Genomic DNA, 17,272 nt, shown 5'->3' with positions numbered 1-17,272 from the left:
ATAACTCACAATTTGTGATCCAGTTTGTACAGATGCAAAGTAAAGCTACAATGATATGGTGAAAATTGCGCCTAATAATGAACCTAACAATAGTAATTTAGCTGCTACCGGGCAGATATTTCCCTCAGGAGTTGGTTGAGACCAAAAACAGAGCTAAAAGGAGAGTGCATATTGGTGGATATATAGTGGACTTACATTAGCCAGGTGGCCAGGGACACAACTTCAGATGAATGCTATGAATGTTGCCTCATAATGGCAGTCTCAGTCTCACAGCTAAAACCAGAAAAACACTTTGGAAACTATGACAAATCTACCACCAAAAGTAATTTAAAAAAAAAGTTCAAGACCCTAGCTTGAACCACAACTCCAACACACCAAAACTGGAAGTAACAAAATGTGAACTAAACCTTAACTAGAACTAGAACTGCTCTGAAACCCTAAAGCCAAAGCCAGACTACCAGAAGCAGTCTAAAATTCAACTGAAATCAAACTCAATCAGGAAGTAGACCAGAATCAGAAATACAATCTGGATTAGACCCGTGGCTGCTGGAGAAGGAGATCCTCCTCCGACCCTCCGATGCTCTTTAGGATCAGGTTTCCTCATGCTCTGCCCCCCTTTCCTCCTCTGATCCAAACTCCAACCCTTCTGCTGTGGAATTATGGAAGGAGGGACCTGCTGATTTTTCTTCTTCTTTTCTCTTCTGTTTTTTTTCTCTCCTTTCTTTGAAGGAGGGGTCCATTCTTGTCTTCCCTAAACGTGAGCGGCAGCAGCTGGGTAATGAGGGTGCGTCCCCAATCGGTCCAGTCCCCAGCACCTCCCCGTTCTTCAGGCTCCCATATAAAAACCCTGGTGGAAAGTGAGTGTAGGCAGTTGGGAGTTTTCTGCTGGGGTCAGGAGGACTGTGAACAGACGAGTGGACCCTGCCCCAAACACCCGTGTATGAGTGGAGTGTAGCAGAAAGAGAAAATACCCCCAACTTTTTTTCCTCTCTTGCCTCAAAGAGTCTACATGTCTAGTGGCATCTAGACATGTTCAGCTTTGTGGATTTGCGGCTGGCGCTGCTGCTCAGCGCAGCGGTGCTCCTGGTCAGAGCACAGGGCGAGGACGACCGTAAGTTTCATCCCTGTTTACTGGAACTTCTCATCCCTTTTTGTTTTTTTAAACTGGTTTTTGAAAGTGGATTTTCTCTACGTGGGTGGACGGCTGCTGAGATCTTAGACAGAGGAGAGAAGAAAGGAAAAAGTTTGAACTAGAAATAAGAACTTTGTTGCGTGCTGCTTCTTTATCTACACTTAGATATATTAGATATAGACTGATGAGCTTGTGCAGCTTGCGGTTTAAACAATACAGCGTGTACGTAATGCATTGGGCATCTCAAGAAGGCCTCTCTCTCCCCCTCCCTTTGTGTTTGTCAGTGTCTCTCTATCCCCCCCACCTCCCCCATGCATGCAGAGCGAGTTGCTGCAGGTCTTCCAGGCTTTCCTCCAGGCGAGGGCTTTTAACAGAGATTAGCAGAAATGCATGCTTTATCACATTTGAACCCCAAAAGGCTCTAGTATTTTCAGCCTGATCCTCCCTATCAATTTGACACCTTTGACTACACTGCCTACACCCACGCCTCCCAAAGGTTGAGCCCAGCCTGAAAATCTATTAACTCTACAGCTTTGGATGTCAGAATGGAGGAGGGAAAAAATAGCCTTTGCATGCCATCAGCGGCGAAGATTCCCCCCCGCTTCCAGCAGACACGAGGCAGATAGGGAAAGGCCTGATTGATCTGGCAGAGTAATTTACTGCCTGAAGTGCTGAGTTGGCCAGGTGAGCGAGAGGGTCACACAGGTAGAAAACAGAGGGAGAGAGAGGGAGAGGGAGCAGGCGTAGTCTTGTCTGCTGGAAACATTTGACCTCTACAGCTCGGGCAGGCTCCCTCTTTATGCTCTGAGTTCACAAAAACTCAGACAAAGGCCTCTGCTGGTGTTTAGACACGAACTCCTTCCTCCCGCAAGAAGACAAAGACAATCAGCTCAGCTCTGGAAACAGGAACCAAGGAGCTGAAATCTAGTTTTCCAGATGTTCCTCTTGCCTGGAAAGGACCCAGCTGTCTGCCTGTCTGTCTGTCGATCTGAAGCAGATGTAGTTTGACCCTCTGAACGGTCTCACAGCGCCACCCAGAGGCTTCTCTCCGCACTTTCAGACACATCTGGCCGCCACGTCTCCCACACCGCCTCCTTTCCTTGTCCTTTTCCTCCTCCTCCTCTTCTTTCCACTCTTTTTTTGGTTTCCTCTAGGCCTAATTGCAAACACATGCGGACGGTGTTTCCACCAGCTGCTGCCAAGCCGACGGGTCTGGAGCGCTGCTTCTTTTCCGTCTGAGCTCAGCACTTTGGCACGCTGGGGGATTTATAAGCACTAAAAGGAGGCCCACTTTGGGTTAAGATTTGCTGAGAAATCCATCAGAGATGCAGCTCAGGACTGAAAATGTGACTTTGAGTTAGAGCAGAGGCACGTTTAGTTTTTCTTGTTGTTCATTCGGAGACGCGTTTGCTCCTTGCGTAACGATGATGTGACGTGCATCCAGACGCAGTACGTCGGTGCCCTCTCTGTCACCTCAATCTGCCCTCTATCTGGCCCGATTCTGAGGCCACCAGTTCCTGTCCAGATCATTCCTACACTCTGGTTTCAGCTTTTCAGAATGTTGTTATTTTTTTCTGTAGGCCTATATGCCTTTATGGATCACAGCTCTTGTGAAATATGTGAAAACAACACCTTAGTAATATTACAATTACATAAAAAACATTTAGCTAATGCAATATGGGAATTTTAGGAAATAATCAAATTCGTTAAAACACCATTTAGAATGAAAGAAGAGCAATTAACGCTCATAAACATAACAACATATATATAATTTGTGTTAAAATTTTCAACTTCCAATGTTTAAACGTTGAATGCTTTCATCTACACTCTTTGTTTTTCTCTGCGAGTGTGTATGTGTTTTCTGGTCTCTCACCTGTCCCTCTCTGTGTGTCGCCCCCCTCAGGCACGGGCGGAAGCTGCACCCTGGACGGCCAGGTGTTTGCGGACCGGGATGTGTGGAAGCCAGAGCCATGCCAGATCTGTGTGTGCGACAGCGGCACGGTGATGTGCGATGAGGTCATCTGCGAGGACACAACTGACTGCCCCAACCCCGTCATCCCCCACGACGAGTGCTGCGCCATCTGCCCCGACGACGGTATTATATCTCTATCTCTTTATCTCTTATGTTTTGTCTTTCTTTATTCGATTGACGTTATTTCTTTCTGTATTTATTGTAAATGTCGCCTGCATTGTTTATATTTCCTATTTTTCTTGTGTTTTTATTTTTATTTCCCTAGTTAACAAACAAAAAGGGCAAATCCAAAACATTCAAACACTTCCGGTCTTGCTCATTATTCTCTCATACCCTTCCTTACTTTTTTAACATATGGCTGCATACTGCAACATGGCTAAACACAGTAGCCTTCCTATTAGCCTACCCCCACAAATGCACACACACACATACGTAGGCTACACACACTCATTCTCCCCAGCATCAGATGCACATTTCCACCCTGCTGTAAGAACAAATCATGATTACAGGATTACATTGAAGATCTTTACCAGGAAAGCTTTTTGTAAGATCCTTTTTTATGTCTTTTCTTGCACAATCCAACTTTACATCTGTGTCTCCTCTCTGCAGGCTTCCAGGAGCCTCAGGTTGAGGTAAATATTGATTATTTCATTTATCATTAATAGTTCAAATGTTATACAATGTATATATTGTAAATTGTTTGCATCAATCACTGCCCTTTGTATACAATACATTAATCGTGATCATCCTCACTCACACAATATAATTCAGAGAAACAAAGAGACTTAATCGGTCGAATAAACGATTAATTGTAAAATTAATTATTGATCATTGATTATTGATCATTGATGGATGGATGATAATAAGGTGTAAGATGATAATACTTAAACTGAATCAAGAAAGTTTGTTTATTGATCATTAGGCCGGTAGGTGATGAATAACTTTATCGACATCATTAATAGTGTGAATCATGTTCTATATTTGATAAATCAATTACATCATTTAGTTTTGTCTCATCTTTTTTTTTACTTCACTCGCAGGGACCCAAGGGAGAGCGTGGACCCAAGGGAGACAGGGTAGGTTCGCACTCTCCTCCTTATATGATTTCTCCACTTATCAGTCATAAGATTTCTGCTCACCTGAGGGCCTTGTGGTACGTTTGTGGTCTGGCACTCTGAGCTGATTCCTGTGTGTTTATGATGGCGTGGAAGCAGCTACACTGGCAAAAAAACAACAGAAAAAACAACGATGTGTTTACATGTGTTTTAATTCAGGCACATGTGGAAACGGGACTTGGGTCCTTTAGCTCAATCCAGCATTCAAAATCTCACTTACATCAAAGTAAAGAAACAGAGTGAAGCATGAAAAGTAAGCGCACTCAAATGATTTATGGGCTACTGTATAAACAGTAGCTGGTCCAAATGGCAGCAGGTCTAGTTGCTGGTAATTAATCATTCTTTAGCATCATATATTTAATGAGAGATTTTCCATTTAAACATGTAAACAAGTAACTATGGTAAAAATCACACTGAATGGCATTCTGCATTAAGTCAATATATCTTGTTTCTAGAAATCATTATGAAGCAACAAAGTAAATGAAAGCAAGAAGTTTGCTTTAACGCGGTTAATCACTGACTGAGAGCAGTGAAATAACCAGTGACTGAAAACATGCTGAGGTCAAGCTGTTTGGAAAAGGACAGGAAGTAGAATTATTATTATTTATGTCAACAAAATTGATTATATTCTTAAAATGTTAAGTTGGCTTTATCTCCCTCAGCTGTGTTTGGGATTGCTTTAGCAGTGGTGATGCCACTTTTATCTAAATTGATGGAATCTGAAATAAAAATAACATTATTATATATATATATATATATTTTTTTTTTTATTTACAAATCTTCATGTGGATTTGATTATTTCATTAAATTTTTGTCATGATGGGATTTGATTCAGCTAGCTGCTGTGACATCTTTGGTTAGCTGACAAGTTGGATGTAAAAACACTTCACATCAATTTATTTTAGCAGGTCAGCTCACTTACAGCTGAGTTTGGGAGTTTACTTACAATAATTTCTAATTAGTTTTCAGTAATGATTATTTATAATCAAATTTTTATTGCAAACATTTATTTTGATACCAAATGCTAGCTTTGCTGCAAAAGGGTCAGTGATTATTCCTACCCAGTTCCTGTATCCTGATGTCACATGTCACATGGTCAGTCTTGTGGGAAACTGCATCTTTACCAGGTTTAATGCTGCTTTGATCACCATAGGGAGACAGTGAGCCTGTCAAGACACACATAGGATATTATACACAAGGATTTGTTCTGATGATGTATCAAGAGTATAGGCAGCCATGTGACGGGGGGATGTTGTGTTTTCCTCTCTTTAGCTAAGGATGTGTTAGCGTCAGAGCCCTGCATCCAGCTAACCCTCTTATTTTGACTCCTGAGGCTGACCCCTTCTTTTTGTCTTTCTCTCTCTCTGCAGGGCCTTCCTGGTCCCCCAGGTAACGATGGTATCCCCGGCCAGCCTGGACTTCCTGGACCTCCTGGCCCCCCTGGACCCCCCGGCCTCGGTGGAGTAAGTTGAGGATTTATTTTGTATTTCTGTATTTGACTTGTCCAAATAGAACAGTTCTAAGCTGACCATGGATAGAAACACAAGTCACATGACTCATGCATGTAGCTTAGTTACTGGATGGAGTTTTAGCATTATATCAGTCTACTGATGTCATTGACTTCAACTTTTTCTCCTGGGGTGGTCGGACACATTAACGACCTAAAACAAGCATTAGTCCCAATTCAGGTTTGTTCTTCTCGGCAATCATCTTCCCCTGCCCATAATTCCTCTTGTGTCCTGCAGTTTGTTTGATTGTGTTCTCACGAAGAATGAGCAGCACCTCAGTGCTGCTGTTAGAGACTTGAGAGATTTCCAAATGTCTGACTGTCCAGATGTGTGATTTTTTGTTTGGTGAATGGCCACAAAATGGACCAGTATAAACCAATGAGCACATGCTGGGTGTGAACACAGCTTCAGACAGGGCAGGAAAACCTGGGAAACTGAGCTCCAATCTGACAGTTAAAACCTTTTCATTGACTTGATGGTCTGTCACAGAATCTAGTCTTGTCTTAAAATTACTGACAAGCTTTGAGTTTAGCTTTCAGTCTGGGGTTAGAGGGTCAGAAATTCATTAGGGAGATGGTCATGGCAGGGAAGCAGAGATGTTCTGGACGCTTGTTCATCCATTAGTTGATCAGTTTATTGTAGAATGGATATATTTACCATCCTAACAATGTATAAAATTGATCAACTATGGCCATATGCTTATTTTATTACATCTGAGAATGCTAAACTAACATTCAGACACCCATGATTCAGTTAACCGTCGACTTCCATCCTAATTTAGTGCCCCAAATTAACATTCCCAATGACTCTCACTGTTAGAGAGTTAATCCCAAAGCTAACATGCCCAGCCAAATTTTTCATTCTTATATAGAATTTATCATTGACTCACATGCTAATTCACCAGGCTCAGCTAACACGAAAGATCATCCCTGTCTAATTTGCTATGCTTATGTAGAACCACCATCACTGACTAATAAGCTACTTTATCACAAATAGCTAATAGTATCACAATCTAATACTTAATACTTTACTTCCATCCTAAATTAGCATACTAACACAATATTTCTATAGACTAAATACTGTGTAATATTTTAATGTAAAATAACATATTAACAACACACTTTTTTAATTGACCAGACTAAGCTAAAATAGACTCTAAAAGCCAGCGCTAGCCTAGATTTACCTCACCTCAGATTGCATGTTGTTTATCTACTACACTGTGCTTGTGGGCTTCAAAGTGGCTTCTGTTGTCAGATATTACCAATAGCATCCAAAAAGACTTAATTGAGTGAAAAGGTCAAAGGTCGTGGCACGATACTGTCTGATAGAGCAGTGAAGGGAACCAAGCTTTCAGTTGTCAGAAACCAACTGGAGCCGAGCAAACTGCACTATGATATCTGATCTGACATGTTTAGCTTGAGGTTGCATTCTGCATTGATTTTCAGAATATAATAGAGCCACAATTGAGGATGTTTTGTCAGGGATGCCTCAAAATCTATTATCATATGATGGAGAGATGGATTGGAATTTTTAATATCTCTGTTTCTTTTTTCCAGAACTTCTCCCCTCAAATGTCTGGTGGCTTTGATGATAAATCCCCTGCCATGCCTGTGCCTGGACCTATGGTAGGACACACACACACACACACACACACACACACACACACACACACACACACTCTATCATTTCACTGTCAATCATGGTGATGGTGACAGTATCTGACCTTGCCTTTGTTTGATTGACAGGGCCCAATGGGACCCCGTGGACCCTCTGGAGCTCCTGGTCCTAGCGTAAGTATACCACTTTCTCCTTCCTCAACTCAAAATGTTTCAAAGTTGAAGCTGGGAGGATAGAGGGGGAGAGGGCAGTGACAGCACGTGTACCGCATGTATCATCATGACATCACCATGACATCACTACCCTCTCCTTAGTGTCCAGCTGGCACGAAGCCAGTGACTCCATCCTAGAGTTAATTTCCTAATGAAAAGGAAACTAACACTAACAGTGTTAACGGATTTAAAAAATAAATTTTTGTCAAAAGGTATTAACAAATGTAGCTAATGTAAGCTAGTTGAGCTAAAACTAGGTAAACTAGCTTAGTTGGTACAATAGTTGTTTGGGGCACATGAACACAGCAGTCAGATTTGCTAAAATGAAGCAAGGTGAACATTCCCTTGGCTTTCTGTCTGAACACACTTTATTGCCAGCTGCAGAGGCCAGATCGGTTTCAACTTCAGCCGAAATGCCAGTGAAACAGTGTTTTGACAGCACCTTGCTTGCATTATCCAAGATGCCTCTCTAAAATATGAATCGTCAGCACCAGGAAGAACCATTCTAACATTTAAGATTGCGGTTCAAATCTGAGATTCACCACAATAATCATTAAAACCCAAGCAAACTGTGATCAACAAAGCAGATCTGTGAATGTAGTTTGAAGCTAGCCAGGACTCACTCCAAATAAACACAAACAATTTACATAACAAGTCACGGACACAGAATCCTACCATAAAAATACATAGATTCTGTTTAGTTATTATCATCACAACTCCATTTAAAATTGCTCCCACCAAAGTGAGCGAACAGCAGCCATTAAAACTAACATACCCCCTAGCAGTGTAACACTGCGCACGTCCGTAATATTACAATAATTTAACCATAGTGTGAATGTACATGTAAAAGAAAGTGTCTCATATTTGTACAGTAAGGGTAGTGTAAGTGTAGTAGTGATGGTGTGTGTGTGTGTGTGTGCCTCCCCCTACAGGGACCTCAGGGATTCACTGGCCCCCCTGGTGAGCCTGGAGAGGCTGGACCTTCTGTAAGTATTAGGAACACAGAAACAAATAGTCACCTACATTGAAACTTAGTCGCCATTCTCACCTTGTGTGCGTCTTCCTCTACAGGGTCCCATGGGTCCCCGTGGCCCCGCCGGCCCCCCTGGAAAGAACGGAGAGGATGTAAGTTGACTGCATCTGCTCATATTCACCAGCTATATCACATTTTAGACTAAAGAAGGAATATATTCATCCGTTGATCCCCTTCTCTCTGTCTGTCAGGGTGAGTCTGGCAAACCTGGTCGCAATGGTGAGCGTGGACCTTCTGGCCCACAGGTAAGTTGCCATGACAGTGTGATTCTTAGTGATGCATTGTGTATAAATTATGTATAAAAACAGAGCTGTGATAATAAATTCTGTCTCCTATCTCTTATCTTTCTCTCAGGGAGCTCGTGGTTTCCCAGGAACCCCTGGTCTGCCCGGCATCAAGGGACACAGAGTGAGTCAGCGCTTCCATCTCCGCTCAACAAGCTACCAATCAACAATAATGCGTCTCCTAACTGTGGACATCGTCTTTATGTCTCTCCTTCTCTGTAGGGATTCAGTGGTCTGGATGGTGCCAAGGGAGACACTGGCCCAGCTGGTCCCAAGGTGACTGTCCCTCTTTGTTATCTCACTCTTCCGAGCTCTGTCTCAGTGTAGAAAAAAAATAAATTCTGACCACCCAGTTGTTGAATTCTACTATAAAAGAAGCAGCAAGAGTAGTTTTAAAAGCAGCAGTCCAGAAGTGCTGATAGGATCAACACTAGCAATAGGAGTAGTACTAAAGGGTAGCATCTATAATAGTGGCGCTAATAGCAATTGTGACAGCAGTAGCAATGCTAGAACCTTTATTAACCTTGACACATTTTTAAAAGAATGATAAAAATGGAATCTGCTGAAGGTGAGATATCCTGACTAAAACTGGCTCCTGCATTTCCCATAATGCAGGCCTTTCTCCAGGCCTGCCTGGTAACTGCCCCTGAATTGCAAACTCCACTTATTTTGTAATATAAGGTTCTTGTTATCGATGTCTTATAACAAGTAAACTGACTTGTAATATCAGCAGAATGACCCTTTGTGTAAAGCATGGTTTTAGTATTAGTTGTTGGCACAGTAATGTTACAACTAGAAGTAGTAGCATCTAAAGTCCTTATTGGCTAATAGTAGCCATGTCTGCCAGTTCAATTATTGACAAATGATGCTACAGCTTCTATCATTCATCACCTCACCTGCTTGTGTGTTAATGTATGTTTAGGGAGAGTCTGGAGCCCCTGGTGAGAATGGAACTCCTGGTGCTATGGTGAGTAAAACAAGCTCCCCTATCTCTACAAGATAGTTGCCATCTTGGATTCCCCCCCCCCCCCCCCCTTTTCAATTGACACCAATTTAAAGAGTGTAGCTGAGTGACTTTCTCTTTGTCTGGCTCAGGGACCTCGTGGTCTGCCTGGTGAGAGAGGCCGCACTGGTGCTTCTGGAGCTGCTGTGAGTCCACACACACACACACACACACACACACACACATACACACACAACTACTGTCACCAATCAATCAGTCAATTAATGGACAGATCAATTAATCATGGTTGTCTATGTGTTGCAGGGAGCTCGTGGTAACGATGGTGCTGCTGGTGCTGCTGGACCTCCTGTAAGTCTTTTATTCTCAATTTTCTAATAGATAAATAGAATAAATTCCAAACACTGGGAAGGTATAAATTGTTCCTGTGTTTTGTAATCTAACTACAAGTTTAGATTTTTCTGCTTTAAAATCAAATAATTATTTTTCTGTAGTCACTGTGGTTACATTTCCCAGATTGATCTGCTACATTTGTCTGAATCTTTTTTTTCTTATTGTTTCCTCTAAGGGTCCCACTGGCCCCGCTGGTCCTCCTGGATTCCCCGGTGGCCCTGGATCCAAGGTACAACTTCTTGCTAAATCTTCCACAGCTTTTACCATCCAAAAAAACATCTTTTTGCTATGCACTTCCTTCTTCTCATTTCCTCTTCTCTTCTCAAGAGAGGTTGTAGTGGTCATTAGAACATTACTCACCTGACTTAGCAGTGCTTTGCAGGTAGATAACCTTTAATTCGACCTTTGGGGTCACATGGGGTGGCGGTCACAAAAGCTCATCCAAGCTGTACAGACATTCTGTGTCGTGTCCCAATTCCATACTACATCCCAATTCTAAGCAAATTTGGGGTATATAGAAAAATATGTAAAAAGTGATAGAATGGATATTAATTACATTTGCTTATTTTGGGGGTCAGCTGTTTATGGACACTATTGGCTTAAAGTAGCCCACACAGCAGTAAAGGAAATGGAAAAGTAATGAGTCTTCCAAAATAAAACATTCACTTTGTTTGTTTTGTTTAATTTCTTGTATGTCAACTGCAAAAGCTGTATATTTGTATATAGCAATAATGTATAATATCACTATGTAGTGTGGAATTGGGACACAACTTTAGTTTTGGTTAATTGTTAGCTGCTTCATGCAGAGATTGGTTCCCAGAAACTTTTGGAGTGGCATTTTTAAAGCTGACAAATGCTCTTAAAACACTACAAAGCTGGCTTTTTTTTAACTTGAACACAATGCACCCTAAAAATACACTCCTCTCTTCACCCATTTTCATATTTTCTTTCCACAACTACATATCCATATTTTTCATCCCTTCTTCTTCCATCCCACCTTCACCAATGATGGATCACAGCCCCGCTGTTGGTTTGAGTTGTCTGACTGGATCCTGTTCTTTGTTTCCGTTCTACCCAGGGTGACGCTGGACCTCAGGGTGCTCGTGGATCTGAGGGTCCCGCTGGAGCCCGTGGTGAGCCTGGTAACCCCGGACCTGCTGGCCCTGCCGGACCTTCTGTAAGTACAAACAATAACCTTCCATGACTGACTGTTCAGATCCTAGATGAGATCACAACCACAGAGGAATTATCTTTAACCCAGACAAAATTCAAACCAAATTAATATCACAGAAAGCAAAACGTCATCAGTGGCTGCTTCTTTATGATGATGTTACTGCATCTACATCACTCAGAGAACCGTCTTTACTTTGTATTTGTTAATAAAATAGTAAATAAAATCTTTTTCCTTCATTCTCCTCTCAGGGAAACCCAGGAGCTGATGGAGCCGCCGGACCTAAGGGAACCCCTGTAAGTACCGCTCTTCTCACATTAACTTTATAGGTCAGGGTTGAGGGCTTGAATCCCTGAATCCTGGCTCAAAGGGTTCAGCAAGGCACTAACCAAGCAGCCGAGGCTGGTGTTTCACAGTATTCAGAGCTACAGACTCATTACATGCAGTACAGCATTATATGACTGTGTTGTTGCTGTGTGCTGCCCCCTGCAGGGCGCTGCTGGAGTTGCTGGAGCTCCCGGTTTCCCCGGACCCCGTGGACCCCCCGGACCTCAGGGTGCTGCCGGTGCCCCCGGACCCAAAGGAAACACTGTGAGTAAAGTGGTCTCAGAAATAACCAACATTTTCTGAAATCCAACCCCTGGAACGGACATGATCAAAAATAATTCTTCAGTCCGTAAATACTGAAGTAAAACCACTGAATCAAAAGTAAACATAATGTATTTACTCAATGTCCTACCAGTGTTTTTTTTGCGGTTGGCAGCTATTTGTGTTGGTTTTTTGTTTATGTTTGTTAATGTGCTTCTTTCCCTCAGGGTGAGGTTGGTGCCCCAGGAGCCAAGGGAGAAGCCGGTGCCAAGGGAGAGGCTGTAAGTTCAAGTTGACCTCAGTCAGCATGGAGCATAGCCCTGTATACACACATGTATGAATACACATTCAGTCTCTTATGCCATTTTTATGTGTGTGTGTGTACTCTTCAGGGTGCTCCAGGAGTTCAGGGACCCCCAGGACCTTCTGGTGAGGAGGGCAAGAGAGGAGCCAGAGGAGAGCCTGGTGCTGTAGGAGCCCGTGGAGCTCCTGGAGAGCGAGTATGCATCTGACCTAAATTTCACATTATTATACTGTATACTCAAATATTTTTTTAAGATTAAGTATAATGAGGAGAGACGTCACTCTATACAGATGTTTCTATTTATATTATTAATATCTGCCTAAATGACTGATGAGTGAATTAGAAATTAAATTTACTTTCGTGCATCTTTGAAATGAACAGATGTTGTTTTAAATTTGATTTTGACTTTTTGCTGTTAGTGAAAATTAGATAATAATTTTCTTCCCTTCTAGGGAACCAAACACTGGTCAAAATATTACCTACCAACATACTGTAAGACAAGTGCACATAGTGTCACATATGATGCAGGCAGCCTTGTGGCTCATTGGAACCATGTAAACAAACTCTCTAGTGCCCCCTGCAGGCCACAATAAGTAGAACTCTACATGCAACATGCAGTAACAGAGCAGCATTTCCAAATATTAGGAAACAAAGAGCTAAGCAAGGTGTGCCTGATTCTCTCTACAGGGTGCCCCTGGTGGTCGTGGTTTCCCTGGTTCTGATGGTGCTGCTGGACCCAAAGTGAGTAAAACACACACACACACACAAACATACACACATGTCCATTTCACTCACATGCATTGAGATACTTCAGATCCGTTTTTTTCCTGATTAAACTAACCTTTGCCTGCCTACTTCTTTTTTCTCTTCCTCCCCCATCATAGGGTGCCACTGGTGAGCGTGGTGGCCCCGGTGCTGTTGGACCTAAAGGTGCTACTGGTGAGCCTGGTCGCACCGGTGAGCCTGGTTTGCCTGGAGCTAAGGTGAGATTGCCTTCTAAATATCTATCACATAATTGTCAGTCACATCGTTTATTCACCGCACAGGCTGACTCAACTGACCTCTGACCTCTACCTGTAGGGTATGACTGGCAGCCCTGGCAGCCCTGGACCTGATGGCAAGACTGGACCTGCTGTAAGTCCATGTTCAGTATAGTAAAGTTGATCTTAATACTTAAAAACGCTTATTTAAGTAAATCCTTAATGAGTCCTCCTTACCAGGGAGTCAATGGACAAGATGGTCGCCCCGGACCCCCTGGCCCAGTTGGAGCTAGAGGCCAGCCTGGAGTCATGGGATTCCCCGGACCCAAGGGAGCTGCTGTGAGTAATGTGTATCAACTGCTACACAGTATCTTGGATAGTATGTTTATGAATGTTTGAGTCACTGGTTTACTGAGAAGTAGGCTACTGAATGCGGTCTCCACACCTCTGGTAACAGTGCTTTTCTACTCCTGTCTGTAGGGTGAGGGTGGAAAGCCCGGTGAGAGAGGAGTAATGGGACCCACTGGCCCTGCTGTAAGTTGCCTAAACTATGCTACTCTTCTCTAGCGCTCTACTGTTTTCTTGTAATGCCTCAAAGCTTGAACCTGTTGGTCTAAAAGCCTGCCATCTTTCTACCCAGGGTGCCCCTGGAAAGGACGGTGACGTTGGTGCTCAAGGTCCCCCTGGACCTGCTGTAAGTTAAAAACACACAACCACACACACACACACATGCCCACATTCACACCAGGCTCAGTTGCAGTACCCCCCTTACAACTGATGGTCTCTCACTATAAAACCTAAAGCTATACATGCAGCCACTTACAACAAGTATCATACCAACACAATGCCTTACTTCTGGTCACTTCTCTAACAGTCTTTCTCTTGTTCATCCTCAGGGTCCTGCTGGTGAGAGAGGAGAGCAGGGACCTGCCGGAGGTCCTGGATTCCAGGGTCTCCCAGGACCCCAGGGTGCTGTTGGTGAGAGTGGAAAGTCTGGAGAGCAGGTACTGACTGAGATATGATTGACTTAGATACTTGATCAAATTGTTACTTTCTCATATATTAATGCATTAATTGCCTCTTTGTCTATCTAGGGTCTGCCCGGTGAGGCTGGAGCCCCAGGACCTGCTGGAGCTAGAGTAAGACACTCGTCATCATCATCATCATATTCACAATTATGCAGCAGTCTTCCCCCAGCAGCATCCATTAATGAAGGAGCATTGGAGAGTTGTCTATTAGTTTACAAAAAGTAAATCTTTAAAACCAGGCTACATGCAGTTAAAAAAGTTAGGTGTAGTTGTTGCTAGAAATTAATTCAGTAACATTTGCAGTTAAAGTAAACTGCCCAAATAGCTATTTTTGGCTCCAAAGACTAGCTTGACCTTTGCCCTTGTTTTCAGCTCAAAGGGCTCCAAGCTAAAGTCTGAAAAGAGTCAGCTCAGTTAACATTACCTAACCGTTAGCTTGTTAACTAGCCTACAGGTTCATCACACATTGTTGTCAATGTATGTAAAAGGCTGAAGCTAGCTAATAAAAGCTAATGATAATGTTATGTTAGTCAGCTATGCCGATAGCATGGCTAATTTTAAGCCTATATGGTCTAACAACAAAAACAAACATTTGAGGATGTCCAACATGGATACCTGAGGAAAGGTCTTTTAGAAAAACAGAGCCATGCCTACCAGAGCTGTTGAGATTTGAAATTTCTGTATTAAGAAGTACCTCTATAAAGAAAAATGGAGTATTGTTCTGGGATGGAAGCTTTCTGCCTCACATTAGTACCTCCCTTTGGGGAATATGATAGGCCTTATAGAGTCAGATATCCTCATAATTTCTTTGACGACTCTTGCACTCTTCCACTTCAACTTCTCTGACTCTCTCTGCCACCCTTTCCCCTCAGGGTGACAGAGGATTCCCCGGTGAGCGTGGTGCACCTGGCCCCATTGGACCTGCTGGTGCCCGTGGATCCCCCGGAACTGCTGGAAACGATGGTGCTAAGGGAGATGCTGGACTCCCCGGTGCTCCCGGAGCCCAGGGACCTCCTGGACTGCAGGGAATGCCTGGTGAGCGCGGTGCCGCTGGTCTTCCAGGACTGAGGGGAGACAGAGTGAGTGGTCTCAACAGTATTCCTAGTACTCCCTGTACTTCACGTTAGTCTAATGCGCTAATGCAACACATTGATCAGGCATTATGATGAGTTTGATCAGTTTACAGACATCTCCACCATCCACAGCAGCCTCCCAGCATGAAGAATACCATCATCATCACACCTACTCTACATAATTTTATTAACTGTAATTACTAACCAGCTGTGGCTCCAGCTATAGAATGCTTCCTGTATTACAGGATCTGATGTATGATCACCTCTTGTATAACTCACTCTCCTTTTCCATCCAATAACTCAGGGTGACCAAGGAGTCAAGGGTGCCGATGGCGCTCCTGGTAAGGATGGTCCCCGTGGTTTGACTGGACCAATTGGACTTCCCGGACCTGCTGGAGCCACCGGAGACAAGGGAGAGCCTGGCGCCCCTGGAGCTGTCGGACCCGCTGGAGCCCGCGGAGGCCCTGTAAGTACCTGTCTGTTGGTCTGCCTTTTCTCAAGAGCAGAAGGCGAAGCTTCAGTTCCCTAGCTGACTGAACCTTGAAATCCTTGAAATCCTTGGTTGACTTGCCTCCTCCTCCTCAGGGTGAGCGTGGAGAGGCCGGACCACCTGGACCCGCTGGATTCGCCGGACCTCCTGTAAGTCACTTCTTCATGAATGTCCTAGCTTCACTTACCAACTGTTTTTTTAGCTTGAAGCTTCAACGCAGAAGTAACTGAGAAATCATTTATCTCTCTTCATCCACCACTCTTCTACAACAGGGTGCTGATGGACAGCCTGGTGCTAAGGGAGAGGCTGGAGATAATGGTGCTAAGGGAGATGCTGGTCTCCCCGGCCCTGCTGGACCCACTGGTGCCCCTGGACCTCAGGTTTCTAAACTCATACATTCACACCTCATTATAGTATAGAAAATCCAAAAAGTGAGATGATTCTGAAAATCAAAAGTGTCCATGGCTACATTACCTGCTACTGGTTCTCCCATGTTGACACTTTGTGTCCTCTCAGGGTCCCGTTGGAAATACTGGCGCTAAGGGAGCCCGCGGACCCGCTGGACCTCCTGTAAGTCACCACATATCTTCTACTCTGTCCTTGGTTTTGATCTTTTTCTATTGTTTGCACTGACAGCTCTGTTTATCTCCCTAGGGTGCTACTGGCTTCCCTGGTGCTGCTGGCAGAGTTGGACCTCCCGGCCCCTCTGTAAGTCTGTTATTAGCCATTCTTGTTCCTGTGGCAGGGCTCAACCACTAGGATGGTTTTCAACATTGTTGTATTCCCCCTAATAGGGCAACCCTGGACCTCCCGGAGCATCTGGACCATCTGGCAAAGAGGGACCTAAAGGAAACCGTGGTGAGACTGGACCTGCTGGTCGCCCTGGTGAAGTGGGTGCTGCTGGACCCCCAGGAATTTCTGGAGAGAAGGGTAGCCCTGGTGCCGATGGTTCCCCCGTAAGTTACCTTTAACGCAAAACCCTCAGAACAAACTGGAATAGTAATTGTAGGAGCCTCTTTTTCTCAACCAATAAATGACTAGTGCCTGATATGATACCAGCTACATTATCACACTAATATATCACACATTACATTTTTAGTAGTAGCACTGAATAACACAACATGCAGATCTTGGTTAGGTGTTGTTTGCAGCCTTGATGTCTAACCATGTTCTCTTTGTCTCTCTCTGTTGCCCCCTACAGGGTAGTGCTGGTATTCCCGGACCTCAGGGTATTGCTGGACAGCGTGGTATTGTTGGTCTGCCTGGACAGAGAGGAGAGAGAGGTTTCCCTGGCATGCCTGGACCTTCTGTATGTTCCTATTGTTACTCTACAAACTCTACAAAACTACAAACTTCACAATTGATTTCATGGAACCAGAAGTGTCTTTAACCAGCTAATAGGATGTTTAGA

General features: G+C 43.7%; 1 protein-coding gene across 1 annotated transcript in view; it reads left to right on the top strand.

Moving 5' to 3' along the window:
• Positions 1-872: 872 nt before the first annotated feature.
• Positions 873-17,272, top strand: part of col1a1a (collagen, type I, alpha 1a) — a 23,777-nt gene continuing 7,377 nt past the window's right edge. Inside the window, exons 1-37 of the mRNA XM_046070344.1 lie at positions 873-1,111; positions 3,036-3,227; positions 3,714-3,736; positions 4,145-4,180; positions 5,590-5,682; positions 7,284-7,352; positions 7,473-7,517; positions 8,489-8,542; positions 8,628-8,681; positions 8,781-8,834; positions 8,944-8,997; positions 9,096-9,149; positions 9,796-9,840; positions 9,969-10,022; positions 10,141-10,185; positions 10,403-10,456; positions 11,306-11,404; positions 11,650-11,694; positions 11,891-11,989; positions 12,214-12,267; positions 12,379-12,486; positions 12,978-13,031; positions 13,175-13,273; positions 13,371-13,424; positions 13,511-13,609; positions 13,751-13,804; positions 13,911-13,964; positions 14,167-14,274; positions 14,365-14,409; positions 15,171-15,377; positions 15,676-15,837; positions 15,957-16,010; positions 16,134-16,241; positions 16,378-16,431; positions 16,516-16,569; positions 16,656-16,817; positions 17,063-17,170. Coding sequence (XP_045926300.1) covers positions 1,030-1,111; positions 3,036-3,227; positions 3,714-3,736; positions 4,145-4,180; positions 5,590-5,682; positions 7,284-7,352; positions 7,473-7,517; positions 8,489-8,542; positions 8,628-8,681; positions 8,781-8,834; positions 8,944-8,997; positions 9,096-9,149; positions 9,796-9,840; positions 9,969-10,022; positions 10,141-10,185; positions 10,403-10,456; positions 11,306-11,404; positions 11,650-11,694; positions 11,891-11,989; positions 12,214-12,267; positions 12,379-12,486; positions 12,978-13,031; positions 13,175-13,273; positions 13,371-13,424; positions 13,511-13,609; positions 13,751-13,804; positions 13,911-13,964; positions 14,167-14,274; positions 14,365-14,409; positions 15,171-15,377; positions 15,676-15,837; positions 15,957-16,010; positions 16,134-16,241; positions 16,378-16,431; positions 16,516-16,569; positions 16,656-16,817; positions 17,063-17,170 — 2,889 coding nt within the window. The 5' untranslated portion in view covers positions 873-1,029. The remainder of the gene's footprint in view (positions 1,112-3,035; positions 3,228-3,713; positions 3,737-4,144; positions 4,181-5,589; positions 5,683-7,283; positions 7,353-7,472; positions 7,518-8,488; positions 8,543-8,627; positions 8,682-8,780; positions 8,835-8,943; positions 8,998-9,095; positions 9,150-9,795; positions 9,841-9,968; positions 10,023-10,140; positions 10,186-10,402; positions 10,457-11,305; positions 11,405-11,649; positions 11,695-11,890; positions 11,990-12,213; positions 12,268-12,378; positions 12,487-12,977; positions 13,032-13,174; positions 13,274-13,370; positions 13,425-13,510; positions 13,610-13,750; positions 13,805-13,910; positions 13,965-14,166; positions 14,275-14,364; positions 14,410-15,170; positions 15,378-15,675; positions 15,838-15,956; positions 16,011-16,133; positions 16,242-16,377; positions 16,432-16,515; positions 16,570-16,655; positions 16,818-17,062; positions 17,171-17,272) is intronic.

The sequence above is a fragment of the Micropterus dolomieu genome, linkage group LG02 (genome assembly GCF_021292245.1).
Source record: "Micropterus dolomieu isolate WLL.071019.BEF.003 ecotype Adirondacks linkage group LG02, ASM2129224v1, whole genome shotgun sequence".
Classification (NCBI taxonomy): domain Eukaryota; kingdom Metazoa; phylum Chordata; class Actinopteri; order Centrarchiformes; family Centrarchidae; genus Micropterus; species Micropterus dolomieu.
This window is presented reverse-complemented; position numbering and strand designations above follow the sequence as displayed.